The sequence below is a fragment of the Nipponia nippon genome, unplaced genomic scaffold, assembly GCF_047370975.1.
Source record: "Nipponia nippon isolate SJK-2023a ecotype South Korea unplaced genomic scaffold, ASM4737097v1 scaffold_2, whole genome shotgun sequence".
NCBI classification, from domain to species: Eukaryota; Metazoa; Chordata; class Aves; order Pelecaniformes; family Threskiornithidae; genus Nipponia; species Nipponia nippon.
This window is the reverse complement of record NW_028262336.1, coordinates 45,312,886-45,333,110: the sequence shown is the minus strand read 5'-3', so window position 1 is coordinate 45,333,110 and position 20,225 is coordinate 45,312,886. Positions and strand designations below refer to the sequence as shown.

The following is a 20,225-nucleotide window of genomic DNA, read 5'->3' as shown; positions in this document are numbered from 1 at the left end:
AAGGATTGGGTTAGACTATGGACAGAAGTTCAAACATGACCACTACTGGCTTTGGTAGCTGAGCTTAGTCACGCACTGGGAACTCATAAATGGTTTGGAATGCTCTGATGTGTTAGCTGTTAAATGCCAGGGGTTTTTAGCTCTGTGTATTAAAGTTGGAAATTTAAGTTACTTTTGTTCCAACTGTCTACTTCCAGGATACTTATCTTAGGTAGCAGGCTGTGCTTTACTTGCTGAAGGAATCGCATACCTTTTAAAGCAGTTGTGGTTCTAAAATCCAGGACTTTGTGTGCCCCACCCCCAGGCTTTCTTGAAGTGTGGTTTGGTTCTCTAAAACATTAAATGTGTTAAATATCATCAAGAAAAGCAACTGGGGATTGTCCACCTATTTGTTAGAGCCTGACCTTTGCTATGATGAGGAAATATCTCATAGGAAAGATGCTGCAAAAGTCATTGTCCTGTTGGCTCCTGGCCAGTAGCTGTAGTTGCTTCTTCTGCCTTGGCATTATGTTGTACTAATGTTCGAAACTTCTGTCCTCTGTAGTTTGTAGCCTGTCCTCTGATGGTTCTGCTTGCAGGGGTTACCTTGTGCGTCTTGTTAGAATGTCATTTATTTCAATGCTCAAGAAATGCTTTACCCCAAAGTGGAATTCTGTTCACAGAATGCCAGCCTTTCATATACTGTATTGCTGCCTGACTCTAAGTGCCACTGCTGGGAAAAATAAATGGAAATGCTCATCACCTCTTCATGAGCTCTGCACAACTTCTGGAAAATGTTCTCTTCAGCACATGAGTTCTCAGCAGCAGGGTCTAGAGCTGCCTAACTCCAGATATAATTTATCTGAGATGATCAAAAGAATTATTTTTTTTTTGGCATGCTGCTCTAACGCACCTGGTTGTTGCCTCGGGATGCCGTGGTGATCTGCAGTCTCCAAATGCCAATGCAGAATATGCTTTCACCACTAGGTGGAGACTGATAACTAATATTGCCTAGAAGTTTATTAACATTTATAGAGAGATTCTGCCTGTGAAAGGTTTTTCAGACTATTTATTCATATTCCTAGGGGATGCAAGAACATATGTAGCCAATTTTAGGATGAAGGAGGGACTTTTTGCTTGTTTGAGCTCTGGAAAGATAGAAAGGGCAGTTTATGGATCTTAATCTCTACTGCTGTAAGTCTGTGCTTAAGTATATCAGGGGAAAACGCCTCCATACTTGCTCTATGCATCCACAAATAGTAATCACAATGAGAACAAAAGCTTACTTGTACGGGTATAGCGGCCTTGCTTTTCACGTCCTTGCTTTTTGAGCTGCATCATCCATATTGAGAGTCTTGCAGCCTACATAGGACATAGAGGCGAGCTTTAGGGCCCTTAGCCTGCAGAACTTGCAGCCCTGTCTGTAAGTTTAAGACTTGAGGCTTGTTTGTGAAAACTTATTGTTTAACATATGCTCACTAGTCTGATGCTTAAGGGTCATATGGCTTGCTATATTTCTATTCTTCCTTCTCCTTCTGAAGCTGCTGCTTTGAAGTGTTCAGTGATGTAATATGGCTCCGGGTCTGTGAGGTGCTCAGCATTACAGGTGAAGGTTCCCAACCGTCACAGGGGAGCGAAGTGGGAGTCAGTGAGGATGTAAGAACTTGGCGTATCCCAAGGTCTGGTTTCATCTCTAATGGACCCTCCCAGTGACTTGTTTCTGAACATGTTGTTAAGTGTGTTTATGCTGTTGGACCTTCTAAAAGCCAGTATGATTTTTAGATTGCCCAAGTGATTTTTTTTTCAATTTCAGTGGAGTATGTGTACTTGTAGATACTTGTGTGACATGTTTGTATGTTTTTTCTGAACCATCACCATCCCGTGCCTTCCAAGTGGCACATGAGGATTGTCCCAACATGTGTGAAACTATGCCCTGTAAGATGCAGAGACTGATTGTAAGGTTGTCTCAGTGTGTCAGTGGATTACATGTAGCTAGGAAAATGCCTTTTTCTGTGCTAAGTTTTTGCTCTGGTGCTCTAATCCTTTGAGGTTGAGCAGGCTATCGTTTTCAGCCTGTTTATGAAGTGGAACCTTTGAACAGGAATTTGCTCCTTCCTAGTCTAGGTCATCCAACCCAGGCAGGATAGAAACCGTCTCAGACCACTCACAGGTTTGGGTTCCAGTAAACAGCACTAACCACTGGTGCGAGGGATCAGATGTCTCCCACATGCACATGCAGCCCTTCACTAAGCTGTTGCTTCCTGGCCGCTCTCTTAACACAGCGTGGCCCTGCCCTCTAAATGTCCAGACCACTGTGATGTTGCTCCATAGTTACACTCCTTTTTTTGGCTGCCGTGTGGGTTTTCTAATTAGCACTTCCAAAGAGAGAGCAGGGTTCTCCTTGACTGCAACGTGAAAGGAGGCTGGAAGAACGGAGGCATGTCCCTGGGTGAGCCTGTGTGATTTCTTGGCAGTTTGGGAGTCTTTAAAGGACAGGCATTTAATTTCCTGGTGTTATCGAGAGTTGAGTTTTAAATTAATTGATTGTTTGGCCTGCGGAGATACCTTCATTCAGGTTTGCCTCCATTATCTCCTTAAAAACCATCCCTGTCACCCAAACCTCAAGACTAGCTTTTAGGTGTTTCATGCTCTATGTATCGTTGCTTCTTACTCACTCTGAAGTGAGGAAAGAAAAAACCCCAACCTTGGCCATCTTCAACTCCAGCATTTGTCATTACAAAATAAAAATAGAAAAACATGTTAAATTAAAAATAAAAATTAAACTTCTCTAGTATACTGTCACAGACAGCGATGCCCAGTAGCAATGACATGTAGGGTAAGACATGAAGGAATGACGTGTAAGAAATGGGCAAGTATGGAAAAGGACCTTTTCATCTGCTTTCAAGTCACTAGTTTACTTTCTAAGGTTGGATGAAGCATAATGGCCTAAATAGAGCCTATAACCAGTTGATGGACACATCCCCTTTATAGGTGGGTAAAGTTAACTGGAATATACAGGGTTCATTTAAACAAATTATTTTTTTACTACTTATTTTAAGGAATGTTTTTTTATTGTCTGCCTGGAACTGTATTTATTATGTAAATTTGTTGTGCTGTAGAAACCTGAAAACTAAAGCTATGGTACTACAGAATGTATGCCTTCTGAAAGCCCAGACTTGGTGGTGGGAGATGGGTGTGAGCTGTCCAAGCGTGTGCAAGCACTGAGCAGACTCAGAATGCAAAGGCTGTGAAACAGTTCAGGAATTGTCAGTCTTAAACAAGCTCATATAAATACAGATTGGTTAATCTCAAAGTTTAAAACTGCCTCAAATACTTTCATGTCAGAGAGATGCTTGTTAAGGAGGAAAAAAAAATTTCAGCATTCCTCTATTTCTTCTCTGTCAAATTGTTTGACATGGAACAAAGATTAAGTAAGGGGGGTGGGGGGGTGGGTGGGCAGAGGAGTTTGGTAGGGCTTTTGTATATGTTGGAAAATTGACTGAACAGTGTGGGAGAAAAAAGAAAGTCTGATTTTGCTTATTTCCCTTTGAAAAAGTATAATTGGTGAGTCATCAGCTTTAAACCTTATTAAATACTGTTCAGTATTAGTTACTGTTTGAGTTTATGGTGGCTGTTCAGAACAAAAAATGTATTGCTCTACCGCATAACTATTTTCATTAGGTGGGGTGAGTTAAAATGAACACAAGTTATTGGACTGATCACCGTACTGCATTCTGGGCTTGGTTCCCTGTGTCATATTTTAGTGATATAAGAACATCTAAGTGTGATTGACATCTTTATCAACGCTGTAGTTTTGGCTGATAAAGCTGGTCACCTCTTGCAGAAGGGTGGTAATAGTGATTTTTCAATAACTTTTCTCTTTATTGAAATAAGTTCATCTAAGTTTTTTTGTAGGTTTGATTTTTGGAATTCCTAGCTTTTTGTTAAGTAAAGCCAAATAACTACAAAAAACTGTAACTGTACAGAGCTATAAAATCCTGTGGTGTGTCTCCAGAAGGAGAGGTTAATAGAACAGCCAGGTGGGATGTCTGAGCCTTTAGGTAAGATCTTGATTTGGAGATTGGGGAGTTGTGGGTTTGAAAAGTAAAAATTGCTTATTGGCATGTTTCATTGTTCCTGTAATTTGTTTTCCACACTGTCTGCAGTGATTTGTCTGTTGCTGGAAAAGGGAGAAAGGATGAAGTACTGAAGCGACAGGCTGGGAAACTGTGGATACTCTTACCTCATTGTGTATCCTACTAAACTTACTCCGTAATAGTGGTATGCTCCATAAATTACCTAGCAGTGGTTTCTATTTATGACTCAAATTACACACACAGGTTGTTTTTTAGTTTTCTTATGCATTCAGTCTGATGTTGAAAGAAAATTATATGTTTGGTAAGGGGCGGCTGAACCAAATAACTGCTATAGTCCCCTGGATAATAACAGGTTACTAAACAAGTACTACAATAGTCTGTTCATTGTTGTGCTTTGTGCAGTTGTGCTTAGTTAGTGTTCATCTCTTACCTTTTTACAAACCTCTTGTTTTCTGATACCCAAAACCAAATGTGATATATTCAATATAAAGCATGCCATTTTCCTTTACTAAATAAACACACACACGTTTTTTCGTGGAATATGATGAAAATTATAATGAAACACAGGTTTTATGCAAGTTCTTTTGAAAGAGAGATTTCAAAAATATGATTTTTAAAAGATGCTATGTATAGGATTTTTTAAGTTGAGGTTTTCTTTTCCACTTGTGGAAACTTAAGCACAGTGCAAAAAAAATCATTGAGCATGATGCAAAAAATTCAGAGGAAGAACAGTAGGATGAAGTCTGTGACTGTAAGAGAGCCATAGTTTTTAATTAGATCTAGCTCTTTTTTCTCAGTTGAACCATCTGCATTCTTTCACAGTCAGATGCAAGTTACACACGTTATCTAAGGGCATGAAGGGACAAGGTACCTCATTCAGTAATTGCAAGAAAAAACAAAATTTTGTGTGTGTGCATGTGCAAACGTTTCCAGAAGTCATTCAGAGCAGAGGGAAAATACTGCCATTCCATAGGTAGAGTCTGTTGCTTTAGGCTTTCTTGTTCTTGTCTCTTTCTTGCAAAGTTCAGGGCTTTTAAACATCGAAAGCAGTACTCTGCTCGGAAGTGCTTGTGCTGGAAGGCTTTTGGTCTGTCCAGTCATGAACAGGAAGAGTCATCTAAAAACCAAGAAGCTGGCTGTGTTAGTAAATTACTGTTTCTTCCCTTATTGTTTTTATTTAACTAGACCTTTTTCTGTCTAATGCATGTCCTTGTATCATCGAGACTAATGTTTTTGTGATCTGAGATAAATAGCAAACTTTTGTGCCTCAGGTATCTTGCCATCATTATGTGGGACTTTGGCTTGTATGGTAGGTTACTAGGAACTACGTATTCATTAACATGAAAGTTCCCTTTTTTCTTGTCGTTTTTTGTCATCTGTGGTAAACGTTCCTCCACTAGAAGTGGCAAAATGGGTGGGAAAGCTGAGGATTTTTATGTTGAAAGTAACTCTGGAGAAATGGTAGTTCATGCTTTTCTTTCTACTGATTAGAAATCAGAAAAAGAAAGTAGGCTTTGTGCTAGGTCAAGGTAAAAGACATATATAGTATAAGCTGGTAAACCCAACCATTAGGGAAGGATAGCCACACATGTCTCCTGAAGATGTCTCATCCTGCCCTACATATGACCAGATAGGCACATGCTATATGGTCAGGGTAGATTGATTGTCATTGTATAACTTGCTGTTCATGTGTAGCATGCAGCATGTTTGGGGCCTGTAGGTTGAGCTGAAGGTTCCTTATGAAAGTGGTGGAGGTAGAAGACCACAAATCAATTCATCTGGCTGTCAGTGTGCCAAGGACCATTAACATCTTCTTCTTAACCAGAATCGCAGAATGTCTTGTCTCTATGCTGTGCCACAGCAACATACATTCATATCTGGTGGGTCTTGATTCAGTGTCTCATACTTGGAAAACAAAAGCTGAGTAATTTGTAGACTGTGCAGTGGTGACTATATTCAAATTTACTCCATTTTAAATTAGCGTGCAAATAACTTGTATTTGCCACACTCTTCTTAAGATCATCGTATTTAAGGTCATGAAGTATCAGCTAGTCTACTCTGTTATCTAGGCAAGAAAGGCAAGAAACTTAAGGTTTTTTACTAAAGTTGCACAACTGACTTTTATGGCTTTGGGTAGTTTGTGTTCAGTCTGGTGTTCTGCGGGCTTGCTGTTATCACTAAATCTGGAAATCCATTGTAGATATGGATAGTCACTTTTTTAATTAGAGCTTTCTCTAGATGGGCATCCCAGGTATATGTAACTGCTTGTTAATACTTAGCTTTGGACAAGGTTGTGCTTGTAATTAGGAGTTGGTTTTTGTTTTTTGGTTTTGTTTTGTTTTCTTAATTCATTACCATTTGTAATCCTGGAGATGTTGTTTGTATTCCAACAATGTGTTTGGATAATATTTGTCTGGGAAGGAATACTGTGAGTTCAGTGTGTCTGATACTTCACAGTTGCACTGTTAAAGAAAAATCATCTAAGCACTGATTTTTATTTTGTTCAGAAAAGGATGCTACTAATATTCTTATATGAGGTAAGACATGGGTCGAAGAAAAGTATCGTAGGAGTCACTTTCTTTTCAGAAGTGTTATACACAGAAACTCAAGACAGTGTAGCCTGCAGCCACAGAACTTCTGTGTAATCTGATATGTTTTGTCATATTGCTCTGTGGAAGATTCTGTTTAAAATGAATACGTTCTAGGGTTTTTATAGTGCATTTAAATGTTCTAAGACCTAGGCAATGTTAAATAATTGAGAAAATCTGGATGTTGTAATACTGTTCAGTAATGCATTTAAGCAATCATAAAGAAAATGATTATTGAGTAGATGTTATAGGTAAACAACACATGGTGGTCTGTTTTAACTGGAAGCCCTAATGTAATGGTTGCTTCTGCTAATGAGAAGATAGATAATCCCCCCATAGTTACCCTTTCTTGAAAACATACAAATGGTTGTTTGCTGTAGGCAGAATGAAGACAAGCTGTTCAGTATTTGCCTTGTAAATATTAAATATTAGAAACAGCATGTATCTGGTTCTGAAGTATGTGGGAGCCTTGCATTAATGTCAAAATGTATATATTCATCTGCAATTTTGCTTTGTTTCATTGTAACCAGGACTTTTCTTTTTTCTTCAGGGAAACTGTATCAATCTGACCGATGCCTTGACTTTGTATGAAGAACAGCTTAGCAGGCTTTATTGTCCTGTGGAGTTTTCAAAAGAAACTGTGTGTGTTCCCTCCTACATGGAATTGTATCCTTAAAGACTGAAAAAGAATGGAGAGCATGTATTAATAAACCAAGCAAGCCTAGATTGCTTAGAGGTAATGAACTCAAGTGCGAGAAAGCAGTTCTAATTTAAACACCATTAATGTTTTTTCACGGTAAATGAACTACTGCAGTTTTATTTTGAGGATAATTGCAGGAATTATTTTTTAAAGGTACCATAAATTCAGAGCTCGTGAAATGATCAACACCTTTCAAGATCAGGCTATGTTTTTGTTAGTGTTTTTTGAGTGTTTCCAAGTGTATTGTTTATGTGATGTAGGATGAACTGTATGATGAGGGTAATACTGCCTGGGAGTTCTGGCAAGGCTGTATCTTCTTTTTCTTTTTTTTTCTTTCACAGAAAGCCCCAAACTAACTTCATACAGATTAGCATGATCCAGATCTTTTAAATATTCTCCAACAGGTCTATTCTTGAACATATAGCTCAGACTGGACTTTTAATGAGGGGGGCGGGGGGGGGGGGGAAGTGATTCCTAACAATCATTACAAGTTAGTGTTACTGAAAAAAAAAATATTCCAAGTGGAGGGGTATACACATTTCTCAGCAACATCCCATTCCTAAAAATAATCCTTCAGAATTTCTTAATTTTATGGGTGGCAGGCAAGTTTACACAAGGAACTAGAAGTTTCGACTTCGAGCCCTTAGCTCGAGAGGCATTTTGATCTGTTATAGGGTGGTTCTGCTGGCTGTATTTCCCTTGAGTGTTTACCACTTGTGTGATCTCAGGAAATATTTCTGCAGGGTAATGCCTGCTGTGGCAGTCTCTCTCTTGACAGGAGAGATCTTTCCAGGATCTGCTTATTCATAATACGTTAAGTGTGTGAAACTCTGCAACAGCCTTTCTTCTGTTCTGTGTGTTCATTTTGCCTCCTTTCTCTGTCTCTCATCTTGATCCTGTTTAATGCTGTAGCCTGCTGTTCTGGACTCCATACTGACTGTAACAAGCTCCTCCTGTTTCTTGTTATTGTCAGCTCTCCAGTGAAACTTGGATTGATCTTAACATTTTCAAGACAAAAGGGTGGAAGAGGATATGAAGATATTTGCCCTTGTAGCTTAAAATCTCAGAGAAACTTTGCCTTTGCAACTGCCAGGCTTTAATACAACATGTATGTGATTGGAAGTATGCATCCTCAGAAAGTCTTCTAAATACTGAGTGCATTGTTTATTTGGAAGTATGCAAAATGTTTCTAAATGAATTGAGTAGCAAATGCTACTTCATTCCTTTGAAAAATGCATTTAATTGTTTCTAGTAAGTTAAATATTTTTAGCAATTAACTCATTAAAACTGGCCATTAAATAGGTATAATGGGGCTTGAAAGTGAACAGTTCTTAGAGAAATGGGGCAGGCTTTATTAGTTTGTTTTTTCTGAATGAATTAATGATAAAATGGTATAGGTTCAGAAATGTTAAAGGAGAAGTCATCTTGATGACTTCAGATTAGCCCAAAGTACTCTAACGTTTAATTTGGCCTTGGACTTCTGGTAACCCTTTACCTGCATTTCAGGTACAGGTTATCGCCTTTCTTGAAACTTAGATTTCCAAGTAGGAGTATGTATCTGAATGGAAGGTTATACCTAAATGCTGTTTCACAGATGACTCAGATGTGATAGTTTACAGCAGAATTGTGACATGTAATCAAATATTAGGGTTTTTTTTCTTTCTAAAGGATGTGACACATTTTTGACGTTCATTTAAGTGCCTGAAATCTCTTGAGCCATTGAACAAATCCTTCCACTTACGCAAATGTTCATTTTTGTAATCTGACCAAAACTTCCCTGTGTGGGTACCTGAATGCAGCCAAAGTACCAAACTGGCTTATCACTTTTTATTATTACTTGTTTTGCCTACTTCAGAAATTGTTGTGTGTAATTGTTACTTGAAATTCTGGTGTTTAGCAGTGTTGCTGTGGGGGTTATCGGAAATTCAAGTAGCTGTTGACATAAAAGCCAGCTCTATTTTAAGGAAAGCGTATGTGTCTCTGAGGTCTCCACCAGGACCTTACAGTGAACATGGAGGCTCCCATTTGGAGCATGTGTGACTTCGCTGTGTAAACAGAAAAGCATATATCTAAGTTATAAATCCCAGAAATCTATGCCTTACTCTGCAGCTGTTGCTGTAGCGCTAAAAAAAAGGTGATGGTCATGTCTCATCCTCCCATCTGCTTCTCCAGAAGCAGGTGGAATTACGTAGCTCTGACCTCTTTCACGTGCCCAGCATGGGCAGAGAGCTCTTGTGTACCAGTTGTCCGTCCTGCCAGGAGTACCTCAGAGAACTGTGGTTTGAGCATAGCTTCTGTATGACTGCTGAAGCTGGGTCCATCTTCCCCCAGAGAAGCAGCAAAAAGAGCGCTGATAGAGCTTCCAGTTGCTCTGTACTTGCTTCTGGCTCAGTCTGGGTGGCATAAAGGTCTGCTTTCTGAAAAGTGTTTAGGTACCTAAGGCAAACACCAGAGAAGCTTTTAGAGAAAACCCTAGGCAAAATTTAAATGCATCTGATGAGTGTTCAACAGAACCCCTGTTGAGGCAGTTAAGAGGCAGTAGACATTTAAATCTTTGCCCGGTAAGATACCTGGATACCTAGTGTTCAACTGCTGAACATCTCAGTATTAATTTTGTGTCTGATTGTGTCTGTGCTGGGGATTCACAAATTAGGTAGCTGGATGTCTCTTTCCTATTCAAGCTTGCTACTTTACAATTGAGAAGATGAGCAAGAGGGATCCCAGCTTGGTGAACTCCCAGTCGAAGTTTTGATCACTATTCCCAAAGTACTTCTGCAGTTTGTTCAGTGGTTGCAATGCAAAAAAAATGCACCACCTGAAAAGCTGCAGCAGGAATTAGAAAACATGGGTTTGCAAAGGATTTCAGTTTCGGTGGAAATGGGATGCTGTTTTGAACTGCTGAGCCAAAAAGAGGATCCAGGGAGATCTCACTTCTGAGATTTTTTACCTGCCTCATTTTTATGAGCTACCGGAAGTTTTCAGGATCAAAATATAAGTGAAAAGAACTACTTCCATTTTAACTATGTACTACAAACTTTGTCTTTTTTTTCCCTTAACTGCTTCTTTTCTTCAGATGGGTATTCTACACTATTTGGAAGAAACAAACTGACGTCTGAACATCAAGATTATTTGAGATTATCCTAAATGTACATGCTGCATGGAGCATATAGGCCTGCCACATGCTGCATATTGGCATCTTGAACCTTTAAATTATATGCTGTAGATGATCCTGAAACTTAGTCATGCTATTGATTGTGAATTCTTTAAATGTTTTTTATTATTATTTTAATTTAAAAGGAAATGGAAAATGTATATTTTGATGAGCTAGGGTGTTATTTTTGAAAGTCAACTTAAAGATGAATAAGCAGCAAAACTATATAGCTGCTGAATGCACTGAACCTTTAGAATGTGATCCTTTTTATTTTTTGTAGATCTTCACAAACTGATTGATTAAAAAAAGACATCTTTAGCATTTCATCCCTAAAGGGTGGTCCATGGAGTTTGTTTTGGGTGTTTTTTGTTTTTCCAACAGATTTTCTGTGGTGCTTTTTAAGGATGGAGGGTTTTTTGTTTGATTTTTTTTTTTTAAATGAACACCGCAGTGCTTCCATATAGAAAAGGGCATAACTATTAAAAAAAAAAAAAGGAAAAAATAAGGAAAAAAATCTTCTGAAAGGATACCCTAAATCCTTCATTGCAAAGGGAAGAAAGCTAGTCATCTTAAACTTTATTTACTCTAGTTTCATTCACCGTTGCTGTAATCTCTTCTGCAGGAGAAGAATCTTTAACCTTTCACCTCATGGAATTCTTTAGCTGCTGCCGTATTGATTATTGGGATTTTGATACAGATTTAACAGTAGGTTATATAGCTCTATCAGCATGAAAATTAAAACTGGTTTTCCATCCCACCACAGTGCAAGAAATGGAGTGTAATGAGGTTCTTGAGGGCATACACTCCTCAACCTTATGGGAAGCACTAGGTTCTTGAAGAAGGAAGGGTCCCTTTAGAGGGCAAAGAAATGTGGGTGTGATCCAGATTCATGTGCACCAGTGTTGAATGTTTTGAGGCAAGTATGTATACTTCAGTGGGGTAAGTCCTGGTCTTATTGCTGCAGATTGACCATGTTGTGCGGGGCTCTTGCTGAATTAGGTTCACTTGCAGTTTAAAAATCAGTGGAAGCTAGGTTACATTGTAGTTTTGTTCTGAAAGATAAAAGCATTTTTCTTTAACTGTTTCTCATGTTGTCTGAAAAGTTATATTTTTGTAAGAATGTGCTATGTACTGACTAAAACTTTGCTTTCAGTGTTTAATAGATCCCACTTGAAAGGAGGTAGGAAGGATATAACCCTTCTGTGCTTTTCTGTACATTTCCAAGATAGAATAAAAAGTGCACTATTTCCCTAAATACTCTAATCTTGAACCATAATGATGTTTTTTCCTTCAACACCTGATATGAACATTTTCTTAGTTTTATTGGAGGGAGTTGATTTCCTCCCTCTCCCCCCTCAAGATACTGTTAATGAAAATAAACCAAACAAAAAAAAAAACTTCTAATATCTGTATTCTTAAATACTACATAGAGAAGAATTTTACTGCGTCCCACATACATAAACTGTTCATGAAATCTGAGTAGCCTATGTAGAATTCCAGAGTGATACTGGAAAACTTCCAAAAAATTTTCTCTTCATTTGGTATATAATTATTTTTGTATTATACAGTTGTGCTGTTAAAATGCTTTCAGTTTGGAGAGCCAATAGAAGTATTCTTCAGTCTTAACTGTTCTCAATTATTGCAGTTAATGTTAATTCTTTAATATACATGGGGCACAGTTCTTCCATGGCCTACAGTCTGTGCATCCCTAAATACTCCCAAAGAGCAGAGCCTCCCTCTAAGCAGGAGATAAGTGTCTTGCATTTCCCTGAGTGTTTTAGCTCTATTGTATACATCCCAGAAAATACCTTTATTATTGCCTATGGCCTAGTAGTAACCCTTCATTTATGATCCAGTATATTGTATAGCTGCAAATGAATGCAGATGTCCTATAAACAGTTAACGTGTATCCTTAACTTTGCGAGCATGAATATTCCCTTTGATGGTTAGCGTGATTACTCATGTAGGTGAAATTAAGCACACAGGCATTCACTGGGACAGGGCTTACAGCATATATGTTCCTGAGTGAGCTTGATAGATGTAGAAATCAGTCACAACAATTGGGGGTGGTTGTTTTTTAGCGAAGAAACTTGTGAACTGGAAGATGACTTAATATGCTTGCTGGCTTGCTGTACGAAGGCTAGCACTTTTCTTTAGCATCGCTGCACAAAGCTGCCTGAGCACAGAGATGTTGGGTGTGCAGGGATATTCTGTAATCAGTTCCTGAAATGACCAGGGGACCTGAATTATATATTGATAGGTGAGAGGCAGCAGTGCTTGAAATCTTTCCTTTTCAACTGGTACAGTATAGAGTTGGAGGAATTATTTTTTTCTTTAAACTTTTTTTAACGTAGGTTTTTTTTAAAGTGATAGATGCAGTATAAAGCAATTCGGCAAATGCTGAACATTATATTTTTTTAAGTTGCTGAATTGATTCTGAGCAAATACATACACAGTCAGTCTTTATTTATTTGTTGCTGTAGTGTAGATTTCTTAAAAAGGAAAACAAGTCTCTTTGTGTTAGAATTTTCAAACGCACACTGCTATAGCTGATCAGTTTTCCATGTTTAAGGACAGTTGGGAAATAGCTATGATTGCTGCACTATGTATGCGAACAGTTCCCAAGATATGGTTAACATTAGGGTTTGCTTAATTATTCTTTGCACTAAACGCTGCTTCCACCTAGAAATGTGATTTAAATATTTTAAAACTTGATTGATAGTAGTTTGTGCAAAGAGAAGACTGCTGGCGTTGTATCTACTGCATCAGTGCAGTGCACGTGTTACAATAAAGGTACGCTATTATTACTTGTGTGTTTGAATTGTTAAATACATTGGGGATTCAGTGTTAAAATGACAGAATTGATGGGTACGATGCTTACCATTGTACCTCTCTTTTTTCTTTTCCTTGTCACCTAACACACAGGAAGGTACTTAATGCTCCCTTTTCTTGTGTATCTTTTCTGTCTCTCTGATAAATTCAGTTATTTTCCGTATAATATATGCTGAGATAAGATACTCTGTAGTATGGAACAGCATATTGATGTTTGCAGTGGGGAGGATCGCTTGAGGCTTCAGTGATCTTTGCCTAGAAAGAGTTAATTTTCTGTAGAGAACTGTAGATGTGAGTTCTTTGGAGATCTATAAGTGTAAGTTTTTTAGTTTTTCTGCTGAAGTGGCAAGTTGGCTTTGGGTGGCAGTGTGACTCATTGTGTGGCATAGAGAAAAGATAGGCTTAGGAGAAATAAGTGAGACATTAAGAATGATGCAAGCTTTGGCACAGACGTTTAAGGAAGAGGGAGAAGGGCATGAGCAGGCTGAGGACATTGAAGAAGTTACTCTGGGGTGTGATTCAGAAAGATTAATGATGTCAGACAACGTGTAACTTCTAAAAGAGATTGTGGAGAGATTTATATAAATTCCAGCTAACTGGAAAGGAGAAGTGTTTACATCTGTCCTATGTATAGTGATAGCAAAGGGCTTGGTAGTTGGGAAAAAGAAGGGGGAAGGCTTAACTTTGGGGGAGGAGGGGGGAAAGTCTCATGTACGGACTTTGAGGGTAGGATAAAGAGTAATTTTAGAGCGCCTACATCCATCGCAGGGAAGGTAGGTATCTCTTGCTTTTTTATTTTCACTGTGTAGAGTTTGAGGCGTTGACAGCTTGCTGGAAGGAACAAGGTGAGGGGACAAGTGAAAAGAAGAGTACTCAATTTCTTATTTTAATTTAGGAATAGGAGACTGCAGATGATGTTGCCTGAGGGGTAACATGAGGCAGCTGACAAACCTTGTCCACAGAGAAAAAAGGAGTAGTTGGAATCATTAAAGGAGATGCTGAAGGAGCAAGTGAGAGAACTAGCAAAGGAAGTAAGTGCAGGAGTGATTAATAATAGCATTGAGCAACATAGAAGTGCCTTTTTGAAATGTGGGATGCTTTAGGAAGCAAGGAGTTAGAAATGTGGAATGGGAATGGTGGAAGGATGTGAAGAAGTTTGTAGAGTGGTCATCCATTTTAGTGAACTTGAGCTTCAGAGGTAGAAATGGAGAAAGTAGAAAGAAAGGAAAGAAGAGGGTGAAATGTATTCCATAACTGGAAGCATGATGACAAGTACTCCTGGGCAGTGTCAAGGGAAGAAAGGATGCAGGAGCAAGAGCAGTTAAGATGGGAAGGAACTGGGGGAATGAGCCAGGAAGGAAGAACCAGAAACAGGAGAGCACAGCAGATGTGGTGGGGATTTGGGGAGCACCTCTGAACATACCAAAAAAGGAGTGCCCGTTGCACTGCCTAGCTTGTCCTCTGTAGGTATCAGAGGGAGAAGGAAGAGAGATTGGCAATGGTTTTTTTTGACTGAGTAATGATTGCAAGGTGGCTCCTAAGTATTTTAGGAGAAAAAGAACTTAACTGCTGGAAATGAAACGATGACCAAAAGGAAACTATTCATATTAAGGAGTGCTTAGGGTAGACAAATTACCCAAGCAAATAAATACAAACTTCATGAAGCCCACAGGAAAGGGAACTGTGGGATTTAACTGTCACGGGTTGTCACTGTGAGCATGGAAGGGTGGAGGGCAGAAGCATACCAGTGGCATCTCTGCTGTCTTCAGCTCCTGGAATTGCGAAAACTGATCAGAACTGGCAAATGTATGAAAACAAACAAAAAAAAAAACAAAAAACCATACTGCTACAGCCATTGTAGGTTTTTCATCTGACTTCAAAGTGCCACGACAACTTCATTGTATGTTACTTGAAGATAATAAGTTTCACGACCTCAGCGATGAATGCACAACACATTGTGTGCCATATTGCCTGTGCAGCACTATTGGTACGATTTACTTTGAAAGACTCAAAGACAAAACTGTTTTATTGGTGTATAATGGAAACATCTTAGCGTGAGTAGTCTTTGTATATACAAAGACAAGCAGCAATGGAATTGTAAAACAATAGTTGTGGTAGATGAGAATAGCAAAGGTGAGTATATACAGCTATGTGAAGCTTTTTTTTTGTTCTGGTAGCTGCTAATGTTACCTAACACTTCCCTATTTAACTTTTCTTTAGTAAAAATGTTTCTACTACCATTAAAAAATTCTTACCGTGTATATAAGTTAGATACTAGGGAAAGGGAAGATACCTGCTCACAGTTTCTGGAGCTGGTTTTGAGGCAGCCAGGTACCTGAAGTTATAGTCAAGATGCACTTCAAATCTACTTCTTTGGGATCTTGACCTTCTACTTAGTGAAGCCCCGTGTGCCTTAACCTCTGTGGTGGCTGGGATCAGATGCCACACCTCTGGCTATTTGAAATGAAGAAATGGTTGAGTGTGCCTAAGACTGCAGCAGATACCAGGCAGTGTTAAGGAAAGCAAAGGCAGTCTGTCTGGCCTCTACATGCTGACACGTGAACAGAGCAAGTTACACCAAAACCACGGAGTGTGGGTAGCTTGCAGTAACACGTAGCTAACGTGCGTGTGCTCTGCTGCTCGGGAACTGCACCCAGCAGATACTTGTGCCTCCAGCAACAGCAATGGCTGTTGGTTTGCTAGCCTTGAGCTTTGGGCACACTTGTCATACTTGGTCTGTCTCATGTTGATTGTTTATCTTTGCAGGTACAAAGTGAGCTCAGGGAAGACATCAGCATCTCCTGAAGATCTGATGATCTTAATACATAGGTGGGATGCTGTGTTTTCATTATGCACTCTTTTTGTTGTCCCAGGCACCGTATGGGGTGTGAGCTAGGAACTGCTGAAAGTACCTCAAAAGCAGAAGGCTGACCCAAGCTAGCCCAAAACCTTACAGTGTGTGGGAGGTGGGACTAGCAGGTGGTGGACTGCAGTACACTTACAGATTCCAAGCCACTTGCTCATCCTATCGCATACACTGACTTTTGCATCAAAACTGGCCAGGCTGTCACTTGTGTGTCTAATAGCGCAAAACATCAGATGATAGCGTCACTTTGCACTATTCCCCCCTTGATGATCTATACCAGTTCTGACAAAAATGAGCTTGCCTTAACATAGAGGTGCCTTACAGCTGGTGTAGAGCCCAGACCGTATGTGAAATGCGGAGAGCTTGCTTCTGAGTACAATCCAAAGCCATCAGCATGTAGAATGGGAGGTCACTGTGTTGTCTGTCCTAACCTGTGTGCACGCAGTCGGGCCCTTTGGCTGTGTGGTGTGGCAGGCTTGCTGTGGGTGCTGTTTGTTTGCAGCTGGGCAGTAAGGCCAGAGCAGTCTGGGAGCGCTGGGTGTATCGGGCCAACTCAGATGTGGGGTGCAGTGCTCACCCAGAAGCCTCCCCTGTAGGCATGCCAGGTGAATTGCACAGGAGACATGGGAGACAAAGCTGAAGAACAGGGAGAGGGACAAAGATGAGACTGGTGGCTGTGGGTAGACCACTGTGCTCACTGCAAGGGAAATCTGCAGCCCACAACCTGTTTATGGGTTCCTTGCTGGTAGTGGGAGGGTGAGACGGTGGACACTGGTCACCTGGATTCTTCTGGAAGACCATGGCAAGCTGCAGGAATGCTTTCCTGGAACACCTTCAACCTAAAAAAAAGTGATACTTTAAATGTGAGTGACTGGGAAGACAATAAACAAGGCAAGAGTGGAACTTAGTGCTCTTCAAGGTAAGTAGAGAAAGAGACAGCCTCATTAAAACTGAAGAGTCCCAACCATTTTGAAGTTGCTGACTGCTTAGCCTGGATGCATGAAAATATTGACAGCTTTTGGAAGTTTTATCCTTAATAATGAAATTGGCTGTTTTCTTTGAGCTAAATTCAAAGAGTTGAACTGCTGCCAAAGCCTTTCTTATGTAGTGTGTGTCTTTAGTCCACAGGTCATGCTGGAACTATTTTAAGAGCTTGCTCACAAGACAGACCTAAGTACCAGGTTTGCTGAGACTAGACGGTGTAGTCCCCCTTGTCCACTGTCTCTCTGAACTTCTATTTCTAGATGTGCTGCAAATGCACATGAATATGCAGAGATGTATGAAAATTTAATTAGCCATAACTTCTGAAAGAACAAAAATATTTCAGACTTTCTTGAGTGAATGGATTGTTTTCTAAAATCTGCTCAACCCAATTTCCTCATCACTACAGCTTGTGTGAAGGGGTTGCTGTGAAGGCATTTCTTCTGGTAGCTATGCCATGTAAATGGTCCCAGCTATCTTCTCTATACTCCCACCTCTTTGTTCTCACCCTGCATTAGTTCCTCTGCTGTGAGAGCTGCAGCTCTCCTGTGGCTGTGTGGAAAACTGATTAGGTTAAAAACAAGCCAGAAGAGACATTAAAGGGAGATGGGGAACTGATCTCACTTGAGCTACACTGCTGAAATGAATGGATGAAAAAAGCAATCTGCGTTTAAAATGGACCTGTCTGGTTCATCGTGTTGCCAGACAAGCAGTTGTGCTGGCAGACCTGAGTGGTGTGCAGGCATGGCAACTGGTGATGGGGGAAGCAGCTCAGAGGAAGGTGTGGGATAAGGGAAAAAATGTTGAAAGCAAAGGCTGTAGCATCATCGTTTATGCCTGCTTTAGAAATATCGGGGAGGAATTGTTAAGGGAGTTACTCCTTGGTTTTTTTTTCTTGTTATTGTTTTTTCTCTAGTCACATCTACTGAACCATTTATGGGTCCCTTCCAACTTGAGATATTCTATGATTTGAATCATCCAGAAGTTTCAAATAGTTTGAATTTGTGGGAGCAGCTAAAAGGTGATCCAGCAGAAACCACATGCCACTTTGGTCCAATGGAAATTAAGAGATTTATCTGTGTCAACAGTCTGCATGTAGCTTTTGTACGGGTGTGTGTTGTTTTTCAATTACTTGTTGCCATTCATACCTTCAAAACTTTTAAATAAAATTTTGTTTGTGTTAGTAATTTAACTCTGCTAGTTCATTTCAGGTAAATAGACTGATTTTGTTCCGTTTTCTGTGGTTGGGTTAAAAATGATAGTAATGCCACTAAAGTTTTAAATGCTCTTTCTCGCGAGGGGTTTGTTTTAAAGAATACATGGGCAGGACCCATTTCATGCAACGTGAACTTCCTGGCTGTTGATCTGCTTTGCTATATTCTTTAAAAAGAAAGAAATGCAAGACCTATTATTTCATTTTATTTTCACTACAAGCAAAAATCAGCAATGTGGTTTTAGATCCATGTGCAGAAGGAGTCCTATTATATGTTATTACAAAGGTAAGGACCTGCTCAGTAAGCTACAGCTGAAGGAAGCTGTGTGGGCCATGGTGAAGCACTCAGGTGACTTCTTTCATCTACCAGAAGTGCTTCTCCATACTGAACGTGTGTTATTCGGGAGAGCAGAAGAACATGGGCTAGATCTGGATGGTGCCTGTGAACTGGCTTCTCGGGCCTCGCGTGGCTGCCTGGTGGCAGCGGGTGAATCATTTTTTCAGTGAGTGGCAGAAATTCGGCCTTTCTTGAGCATTCAGTTGTGAACAAGTGATACTCGAATGCCTCTGAACTTCAGACACAGTAAAATACATCTTATGCCGTGCCAATAAAAATGCATTTTAATAGCTTTAAATGTTTTATAGTGCTTCCAGATACATGCAACCGTGGATGCGTTTCATTCTGTATTTTATGTAACTTTAAATGGTGCTTTATAGTTGCTCTTATCCCCAGATATAGTGAAGAAAAATAGATGGTTAAAATGAAAACAGCAAGCCATAAACGATTTTATGAAATGAAGTTGAAAACATGTGATTCCTCTTAAGAGCGTGTTTTCCGAAGGCAAAGGCTGAAATGCCGTAAGAAAACGCAGTCGTGGCATCACAGTGTGAAAGCTCGGACAGGACTGTGAGTTCATCTGATTGACCCAGAATGAAATGAGCTGTGTTTGCATCATTCCTGATAACCTGTTTGGGTGCTCTGAAAGGCGTGAGTAGTGACTGCAAAGAGAATGAATTAACTCTGGTGAAGGCCGGCAGCTGGGTGGAAAGCTGGAATGTGACACTGCATTTTCTCAGATTGCTTTTCTAGGGTAAGATTTCGTACCAGATAAAGTTAGGAAGTGCCTGTGTAAGAGGAGCAGGTCTTAGAGTTTAGGAGGCGTAAGAAAAACCTGCAAGGAAAAGGAGGTCTTTCACTTAAAATAGTTGATAGCCTGGGCTACATGACCACATCCAGGCTGACTACAGCACAGCCTGGGATCCTGATCTCTGTTGCACCTAACACTGATTCTCATCAAGTTCTTGTATCGGTGTCCTTCTGTCCCTGACCACCCTGAACGTGGGTGCAGGTTGCACCCAGATGTGGAGTCAAGTCATGCTTGGGGAAGCCAGTAGGAAATTTTCTTGTGTGTCTTAGCCCAGATGTAGTCTGGGTGCAAATGCTTTCTCTCGGGGTTGGGAAGGTGGAAAATGCCCCTACAGGCTCTTATTTTCTCTCATGCATGGCATTTGAAGCAGCAATCATACTCCTAGTTAATTTTTGGAAACATTGCCTGGCTGTAGAGTTTTGCCCAAGGAAAGCAGTTGCTATTAGTATGTTTTGACTAATCTTATTTCTGTTCATAGTCCAAATTGCAAGATACTTATAACTATCATTTTAAGCGCAAATTGCAAGATACTTATAATGACTATCACTTTTTATTAAAAGTACAATCTCCAAGTTTGACTTGGGTGCTATGGTAAAATTGGGTAATGAATCTCCCATTCCAGTGAACCAGTTCAACCAAGGAAGAGACTCATCATGTTTGCAGTAATTTC

The 20,225-nt window shown here is 39.9% G+C and overlaps 1 protein-coding gene across 1 annotated transcript in view; it reads left to right on the top strand.

The window, feature by feature from the left end:
• The window catches only part of SMS (spermine synthase), a 54,131-nt gene extending 40,809 nt beyond the window's left edge, over positions 1–13,322 (top strand). Inside the window, exons 10-11 of the mRNA XM_087756275.1 lie at positions 7,215–7,330; positions 10,438–13,322. Of these exons, the coding sequence (XP_087612401.1) occupies positions 7,215–7,330; positions 10,438–10,480 (159 nt within the window). The 3' untranslated portion in view covers positions 10,481–13,322. The remainder of the gene's footprint in view (positions 1–7,214; positions 7,331–10,437) is intronic.
• Positions 13,323–20,225: the final 6,903 nt, after the last annotated feature.